Here is a 9162-nt window from a genome sequence, read left to right as displayed (position 1 = left end):
TGGCACAGCCAGGATGGCAGAGGACTGCAAGGCTTCAGTAGCTGAAGGGGGCAGAGGAATAGCCTAGCCTCCCCAGGAGGGGGCTGGGTAGACAGAGAACAGACACAGAGATGGAGGGAGGGAATCAGACCTTCGAAAGCCGCTCATGACATATACACTGGGTCCACTTGGGCCGTTGGGTGAGTTTTGGCTGAAGGGGAGGCAGTGGGGAAATGTGAAAACACAACAGACTCTGGCTTGGGCTCATTTATCCCAACCTCAAGGGAAGTTTCTTGAGGAGAGAATATGCCTGTAGTTTTTAAAGAAATATTAACCCACCAGAGCTTTAAGAGAGAAAGTGATTTTCACATTCTCTGGCTCTAACAGCCAGCTACCTGTCCTGGCATATTTAGACCCTCACCTGTGGGAACAGAGGCTGCAAGCATAACTACACAGTCTATCCAAGTTCCTCCCTATAATGCTTAGGCTCTTGGGGAATTAGCCATCCAACCAAACTGGCCACACCCCAGAGGGAGCAGCTTAGGCAATGAGCAGCGAGTTCTGCCTCTTCCCTCTCTCTTTCTCTCTTTACTTGCACTAGGTTGTGCTCCAGGTCACCAAGAACAGAAACTGCCAACTCTGTCTTGTTAAAATCCAAGTCCTTTTTTTAGAATATGTGATTTTGCTTCCTTTAAAAAAAAAAAAGACTGGAATACAGTCCCTTATCCCTATTGTGTCCATTTTCCCAAGAGATGTCACTGTTGGAGATAATAACTTAAATATTCTTGGAGTGGAGGTAGTCTCTCTCTTCCTAGTGGGATGTCTTCTTGGTCCCCTTCCCAAACTTGGCATCAAGACCGAGACCTGTGGAAGGCGAGAAAACAGGCTTAGTTTTATGGGGGAAAATGAAACCTATCAATGATTGGGGGTGGGGGGGAGTGTCAGCCTTGGTTCTCCAAAATTGGGGCTTTAAATAAAATTAATTTCTAAACACTGGTTTTATAAAACTCCCTCAGAAAAAAGAGAACGGCATCAAATGAAGAAAATCACTCATACTTAATATATACTGTAAGATACTGATTACATATATATATACAATACAGCAAGATTGAAAGAAACTTGAGAGTCAAAACTTATAAGCCAGTTCTCTCAGCTCATCTATAACAACACTAATCGGTAGAAAGTAAGTATAATAATTTTATCCTGCTCAGCGTCTGGGGAAATCAAGTTACTGGAAGGAAATCACTAAAAGGAAATGCACATTAGGAAGGCCGGATTAGAGGTAATGCTTCCTTTTCTCTTTTAAAAAAGTTTTCCCTAAAATAACTAAATTTTATAAACATATAAGCAAATTTTAGGGAAAAAAACATAAGGCTCTGTCACTGTCCCTCTGTGTGGCCCAGAAATGCCTGCTCTGGATGGAACTTACCCAAGAACACAAGCACAGTGCCCACCCACTGCATGGGGCTGATGGGGTTGGCGAAGAGGATCACAGAGGCCAAAATGGTGAAGAACTTTCGAGTTGTGGTGATAATGGAGCAGGTCAGGGGACCAAAATACACAACTGTCATGAAGATGAAGCTCTAGAGGGAGAGAAAAAGGTGGGTCAGGCTGGTCACTGGGTATCTGCACGAGGTCTGAAGTCTGTGACAGGACATCAGGACCCATTCTGCCACCCCTCTTCTAGTCAGGCCAGTCTCTTGGGGAAGCCAAGCCACCCCCTCTCAAGGCACCTACCTGACCCAGGGCACTGGTCAGGCCAAAGAGCAGGATGTTATAGATGATGATAGGGTACCTTTCGGCAAAGCTCAAGAACTCCCAGAGCTCTCCAGTGAACAGGATTCCTGCGAAGAAATTGTCAGGAGATGAATGGTGCATCCTGTGTGCCCATACTCACACACACCCCCCTGCACAGGGCCCGCAAAAGTATTCTGAAGGAGGGTGGGGCATGGGAAAATGTATGGAGTGGGTTTGTATTGTTCCATCAGGCGTCCCTATTTTTCTGATTAAAGAAACTAACTAAAGACTCTTCTGAGAAAGGCTGGGAAGTTAATGAGTTACTTCTGCTACAGTGATTGAAAGCAGAGATCCTCAGAAGTTGTGGAGCTAATGATCCACACAGCCTTACCTTAAGGCAGCCCCCAGCACTGGTCGCCTCTAGCCATCAGCGGCCTCCTCCGTTAACCCCAGTGTGCTGTACAAAAAATACTTCTGCTTTCTACTATCCCAGATTTGAATAAGGTCAGGAAGCACTGATTTAAAAGCAAATGCATTCAGGTTCAAACTATACTCAGTATACACTACATGCCAACATCTCAGCTCTCTCAGAAGAGGGCGAGTTGCCAGGGCACCCCGTTTTACTGCTTTGTGTTCTCCTGTGACACCTGGCACAGGTCTACCCCTGACTGTGCCAGGAACAAGTTACAAGCAGAGCCTGATGGTGAAGGTTTCTCCAAGAAGGTTTCTCAGGGGCTTGGACATAAGGGCATCTTAGAACTGAGGTAGGCCTTTGGCCTGGGCAAAGTTAGCAACTGGCATCTGGGCTAGGGATCAACTGGATGAGGGCAGTGTGCCCTCTGGTGATACATGGAAAGAACAGCAGAACTGCTCCTTACCAGCTCCCAGCAGCAATGTCGACCAAAGGTTGACGTTCAACATCATGTGGTTGGAGCCTGTTTGGTAATGAGCCCGCATGTGGTCCTGGGAAACTCCTGTCAGTCCATCCAGGGTCAGAGACAATAGCTGAGAAAGAAAGGGTACGGCCTGCAGTGAGAAGGCCAACAGGGCCCCTCCTTAACCCAGCACACAGGACTCTCACTTTTGAGATGCCTCAGAAAGCCACCGCCACAAGACAGAGTCCTCAGACCAAAACGCTGCCAATCGGTCACAGGTGGAGGGTGGGGAGAGACCATGCTAGCCCCCTCTTCCCCCAGGCACTGGAATGACAGGCTATCTGAACCACGCAGTCATTATGTCATCTGAGTAGGACAGGAAGCCTACTACTCCCCAACACAACGCCAGGAAGCCTGGCATGCAGGGCCTAGAACAGGCTGAGGTGAGCCACACACATTCTTCCATTAGAGCTGAAAAGAAAATCCAGCCCCAGCACGTTAGCCTCCCGGTTTGGAATAGAGCGCTCCAGAGACTGGATTCTGTGGCCACGCTGCCTAGATTAGAATCCTGGGCAAAGTTAGCCACTAACTCTGCCAATTAACAGCCATGTGACCATGGGCTAGTGATTTAACCTCTCTTTGCCTCAGTTTCTTCATTTGTAAAATGGAAATAATACTATCTATGTTATGAAGTTATTGTAAAAATTAACCAACTAATATGTAAAACATTTGGAACAGTGCCTAATACATAGTAAGCAATAGCTACTATAGTATTCTTTTTAACTCTGGCTTCCAGGTTTCTTGGAAAGCCACAGTGAGAGACATACTGCTCCTTCCCTTTTTGCTCTCAGGTCTCTGTGATCTTTTTATTATTTTTTTTTTCCTGCTTTTTCTCCCCGAATCCCCCCAGTACATAGTTACATATTCTAGTTGTGGGTCCTTCTAGTTGTGGCATGTGGGACGCTGCCTCAACATGGCCTGACGAGCAGTGCCATGTCTGTGCCCAGGATCCAAACCAGCGAAACCCCAGGCCACTGAAGTGGAGCCCGCGAACTTAACCACTCAGCCACGGGGCCGGCCCCAGGTCTCTGTGATCTCACGCCAGCTTTAGACACAGGCCTCAGAGTCACCCCTTCCTCAGAAGGAGAGCTGAGCTGTAGTTAAATCTTTTAGGCTTCCCACTATGACATGAGCAGAGCCAGAAGCCATGCAGAAAGAGATGAAGACCAGAAATGAGCAGCAAGGAGCATTACAATCTCCCTTAAGACATGGAACTGGCCTTCTGCCTGCCTCAGTGGGGATGTTCCTTGGTTAAGATCACTGGGAAAGGTTGTCTTTCCCACAGGATCACATACCAGGAGCAGCTCTCCATAGCCAACTGTGTGTTCTTCCATCCCAACTACTTTCTTGGGCTTGTACATGAAGAGGGCCACTCCAGCCACAATTAGCAACACACACAGGTACTTGGCCATTGGGTACTTCTTCTTCAAAAGGGTCACTCCAAGGAGCATGACTACAGGGAAAAAACAGAGTGGAAAATTCAGGCATCCATAGGGTTTGATGAGCCCAACACTCTGCTCCTAGGAGACTCATGGGAAAAAAGAATGTCCAAGAAGGAAGGCCTATAGAGGACAAGAGGAGAGTACAAGGGTGGCACCTAGATAAAGACAACTGAGCAATAGGGTTGAACAACAAGTATAACACAGGGAAAACAAAATAACAACGGTGAAAGGTCCAGGAAGGAACAGGGCAAGGGCGGGGACAGCAGGAAAGAGAGAGAGGTTGGGAGAAAGAAACTGACAATCGAAATGGGATTTAGGGTGTCTAATGACAATATAAACACACACACCACCAAAATGATTGACCCCATGAAGCTGACTAGGTCAACCTCTAGCTCCTAGTAAGGATTATCAGCTTATGCACACCCAACACCACAGGAAGTGACAAAGATGACAGGATGGGCAGGGGGAACAGATGGGGGGAAGTCCCTGAAGATAGTTATGGTGGGATGACAATGCCCGGAGGGATACAGTGCTCTAGCAGAGGACAGAGCGCACTATGGGAAGAGGATGGAAGACGGAGACCATCTTCTTCTGCTTACCTGGGATTGGCTTGCAGGATTTACCAAGGACCTGAAATTAAATTCAGCAAATAATTTCTGAGCATCTGTGACGTGCCAGATACTGTGCTAGGTGTTGTGTTAAGATGAGTAAGGGTGGGGCCTGCCTCAGAGACCACAGCCTCAGAATACAGCCCGATTACAGCCAACCCACCACCACTACACCTCAGACCTGTGGTTCTCCACACTGTGAAGTCCTCACACACACTCTCTTTTTATTTATGTCACAGACCTGAGGGAGGAATACTTAAGCCTTTTCAAACAACTTCTCAGCCAACCCTCCTCCCACCCTGAGGTTTCACCTGAGTTGGGTAGTTGACAAACTGTAGTGCTGAGTTGCTGGAGACCATGGCACCCAGATAGGAGACAGAACAGGCAGCATAGAGCCAGCTCTGAGTACGATCCACCCTGGCAGTGTCAAAACACTGGATCACTGGGAGAAGACAAAAAAACACACAAGGGAAACCTGGTGGGCCTAGGATGGACCACTGAGCAAAAGTCAAAGCCACATGAAAGGAACCCGTCTGTCAAGTGAGACAAGAAGCACAAGCTATTTCTGTTCTCTTAGACTGGGAAGTCTCTGAAGATTATTCAACTCTCCAATCCCACCTAAGCCTAACACAAGACCACATGCCGCGCAGGGGTGGGGGCTCATTCAGTTCAAGGGACAAGTTAGCCCTGCTGCTAGTCCCCAGAGAATAAAGAGAGAAAGCTCAAAATATGCTTGAAGCTAACACATAAAGGAAACTCAAAGGGACCACGAAAAAAAATTTAAGTATTCTCAGCGGGGATCTGGAACACAAAAGACCCATTCTCTGCACATTTCTGACTCAGAAGCTGGTTTAATTTAAGGAAAATAGGGTTTTACCCCCTTTCAAAGCCATTAGTTTTATACATTGAACAGAGAGGCTGTGTAAGCACTAAAGGGGGTGGGGGTCTTGAGAGTTACAATTTCAGGTTGGATCACTGCCTAATGCCCAGGAAACAGAGGAGGAACACAACAGATTACTATCCAGGTACTCACAGATCTTGGCAAACACAGCATTGATCGCACATTGGATGAAGACCAAAGTTAAGGCAAAAGTGAATGTCTCCTGCTTGGCTCCCTCCCCATACTTTCCTCTTGTTCTAAGAATTAAATGTATGAGAAAGAGAGGGGAGGAATTAGCACATTTCCATTAGTGTCATCCAGCATGTCCAGAGCCACTGAAAGCTTTGAAATTATCTTGCCTCTCTGGATGTAGGGAGAGTTTGGTAAGGATCACTGGGCTTATTTACAAAAGAGGCTAATTTTACTGGGTCTAGAAACTAGACATCTCAGCCTGCTGATCCCAACCTTTGGGAAAGAATATCCGTAAAGGATGGAGCTAGAGAAAATGCGGAAAATTAGATGGTGAAACGAGGTACCCCGGCAGAAGGGATTTGGGTTACAGCAGCAAGGCCGAGGGCGAAAGAATCAGCTGTCTTGCAAGCATCTGAGAGTTCCAAAGAGGAGCCGGCACAGATCATGGAAACCTGTGTGAGGGTAGAAGTCTCAGCCCGTAAAACCCAGGCCCTTGGAACGAACAAACAAAAGAGCAACTAAGGGAAGAAAAATAACCAGGTCTCGAGAATCCAGAGCCAACTTTCGCGTTTTGGAAATCTGGGGAGGCTCAGCCGCGGCTGCAAAGGCGTCGGGGTGCTGGGAGGGCGGGGGCAAGAGGACCGCGAACCGGGCAACAAGGTTGGGGAGATGGGGCGGAAAAGGGGGGATGTCTGCGTTCCGGCCCCAGGGATCCGCTCACATCTTTTCCTGCAGGATCCCATAGTAGAAATAGCAGACAAAGACGCCGAGGAAGCAAAGCGGCAGGCGCAGCCGGTCGGGCACCAGGGAGCTGCTAGCGGCCATGAGACGCCCGGAAGACCCGACCGGAGACCCGCTCACAGCCGGCAGGGGCAGCGGCGGCGGCGACAGCTCCAGCCGGACATCGCCGACCGGCGACAGGGACCTCATAGGAGCTGCATGCGACCGCCACGCAGCAGGACCCTGCAGCCACCGCCAGAACCGCCAGCTCAAGGGCGGCCAAAGAGGAAACCCCTCAAAACCCAGCAACCGCTGCCAAGGAACAGGGACCCGCCCTAGGACCTTGACCTCGTCCCTGGTGGCCAGGGGAGCCAGACGCCCCGAGGTTAACGCCTCGCCCTCGAGACCTTCCGATCAGGCAACTCCGAGGACAACTGAAACCCAGAGCGCGCCTGTATGGCCCTGGACATACACGGGCGTTGAGTGATGACGTATAAGGATGTGGAGGTCACCAATTGGCTGCGCTGTGCGAAGATAGACAGGTGGGCGGGAAGGAGGAGGTGCGGCCGGCAGGGCAGATCCAACAGGCTTTTCCCCAGTCGGCGGTCAGGCTTCTGCTGGGTCCTAACGCCAAGACCCTCTTAGTGGAGCCTTGGTGCCCCCTAGCCGCTGCCGAGCGTCAGCCACTCTACCCTCTCTAACAGAAGAGGGTCCAAGGCGCAACTTTCGAGAGCGGTCCTCCTGGGGCACAAGATCACTAGGCTTCCAAGGGCCGCAGGGTTCTTGTCCCAGCTCTGTCACTTAAAGGAAGGATAATCTACTCGTGTCACCTAAATTCCGAGCCACAGTTTTCCCAGTCTGTAAACTAGGGATAGATCATTTATGATAGCCACCTTGTCGCCTCTTGACTATTCTGAGGATCAACTGAGCTGAGGTTTGTGAAAGTGTTTTATAAACTGTAGTGCACTGTGCAAGTTCAAGGTTTTATTAGTCGTTATTCTTTCTCAACGCTGATCTTATTTCCTCACATCCTGGAGGTGGAAATAGAAGCTTAGTGATGTGAATTTTCTTCAAGGTCTTACAACTCACCAACAATGGAGCAAACCCTCTGCTGCCCTCCAGATTCTTTCCCATTAATGAGCTCCTTGTTGGACCCCTCCCTCATCCAAGGGCTTCCTCCTGCTGGCACCAAGAGCTAGGACAAGACTGACCCCAGGTCTTCCCACTACCAACCCCAAGCCCCCATTTAATTGCACTCTGGGCTGCTGGCTGGGTAGAGGCTCCTTCTCCCCTTCCAGCAGCCTGCTCCTTTGGCACAGCCTCAAGCTAAGGAAGGAAACCCGGGGCCGCACCACACCCATCACTCCGGGCCTGACTCACTAAGGCTTTGGGGGTAGGCCAAACATCTTTTTGGGGGAGGGGTAGGAGATAGAAGACAAGGTCTGTCTTCAACCCCCTGTCTCCTTCATATTAGTGGGGGAGGGGGAACCCCTACAGATTTGCTCTCTTGCACAGTGGCTCACTCCACTGAATCAGCCCATGATTTCAGGACACCAAGCAGCAGCTGGCTTCTAGTCCCACCTCTGCCTCTTTACCAGCTAGGACTTCAAACAATTCACTTGACCTCTGAGTCAAGTTTCCTCATCTGAAATTAATGGGAATATAATACAAGTGGGAGAGTGCTGTGATTAGAAGCATGGGCACTGGATTCAAATAATCTAGTTCCCAATCCTAGCTCCCCAACTTCATATTTGTGTCTTTGGGGGACACAATTCTATCTTTCTGTCCTTCACTCATTAGTACAGAGGGCTTTACCACATTTCTCTTTGGGTTGCTGTTATTTCAATGACATTTTATGTAAAGCACTTAACAAGGTATCTGATGCTTACCAAGTCAATAAATGGTAGCTGGGATAGCCTGGCTTTGGAATTTTCTTGAGGTCTCAGCAGATAGGTGCAATTGTAGTTATTATGACTGCCCTTGAGGTAGTCAGCTTTTCACCCATACAATGGGGATAATGTGTCTTTTTGTGAAAATGCTTTGTAAATTGCAAAGCACCATCAGAATGTTGGGATGGTTATTCCCATTTTGCCCCAGAGCCTGAGAGCTCTTACAGGTGTGGCACTATAAAACTGAGTGCCTGCAAAAGGACAAGAACAGTTTCTTCTGCGCTCTGTTTTGTGAGTACTCACTGAGATGGAAAGAATACTCAAAAGGAGCTAAAGTTTCCCTAAAACTGTGCTTAAGAGATTCAGCCTGAACGCCATTCCCTGGTCTTGTTCCCTTTGCCAGTGCCAAGAACAACCACAATGTCAACCTGTCTCCCCCTCAGTCACCTTCATTTCCTCTCTGAAATTCAGTCTCCCTAGGGAACCTTTCCAGACTCCCCCAAGAATGGAAGACTTCCCCACTGACTCCTTCCCCCACTTTCACACACTCTTCATTCTGGACAGCTTTTCCATGGACCCACTGTTTATACGTCCATGTAAAGAATCCAGGCCTGGTGGCTTGCGGACAGGGACTCTATGTCCATCCACACAACACCCACACCCATGTCATTATGTGTTACATAAAGGCTCCTCTTGAAGACAAGGATGAAGTGATCAATATAATACCCTCAATCTCCATCCTGTTCCTGCTCCCCTCAAAAAATTTAACAGAACCTCAAG

General features: G+C 48.7%; 1 protein-coding gene across 1 annotated transcript; it reads right to left on the bottom strand.

Annotated features, from left to right (window-relative positions):
- Positions 1-621: 621 nt before the first annotated feature.
- On the bottom strand, positions 622-6978 carry SLC35B1 (solute carrier family 35 member B1). Its single transcript, XM_014833564.3, has 9 exons — positions 6495-6978; positions 5735-5838; positions 5013-5143; positions 4693-4723; positions 3947-4104; positions 2595-2721; positions 1717-1823; positions 1409-1562; positions 622-843 (listed from the first exon to the last, which is right to left on the bottom strand). Exons 1-9 carry the CDS (start codon positions 6701-6703, stop codon positions 791-793), a joined length of 1074 nt encoding a protein of 357 aa, XP_014689050.1. The 5' UTR covers positions 6704-6978; the 3' UTR covers positions 622-790.
- Between the last annotated feature and the right edge of the window lie 2184 nt (positions 6979-9162).

The sequence above is a fragment of the Equus asinus genome, chromosome 13 (assembly GCF_041296235.1).
Source record: "Equus asinus isolate D_3611 breed Donkey chromosome 13, EquAss-T2T_v2, whole genome shotgun sequence".
Lineage (NCBI taxonomy): Eukaryota > Metazoa > Chordata > Mammalia > Perissodactyla > Equidae > Equus > Equus asinus.
This window is presented reverse-complemented; position numbering and strand designations above follow the sequence as displayed.

Bases quoted from the DNA above. Each gene is read 5' to 3' on its own strand.
- SLC35B1 (XM_014833564.3), bottom strand. From the start codon at position 6,703: ATGAGGTCCCTGTCGCCGGTCGGCGATGTCCGGCTGGAGCTGTCGCCG. The intron at 5,839-6,494 runs GTGAGCGGATCC...TTTAATTCTTAG, and splicing joins GGGATCCTGCAGGAAAAGAT to AACAAGAGGAAAGTATGGGG. The intron at 4,105-4,692 runs GTAAGCAGAAGA...TTTTCCCTGTAG, and splicing joins ATCCTGCAAGCCAATCCCAG to TCATGCTCCTTGGAGTGACC.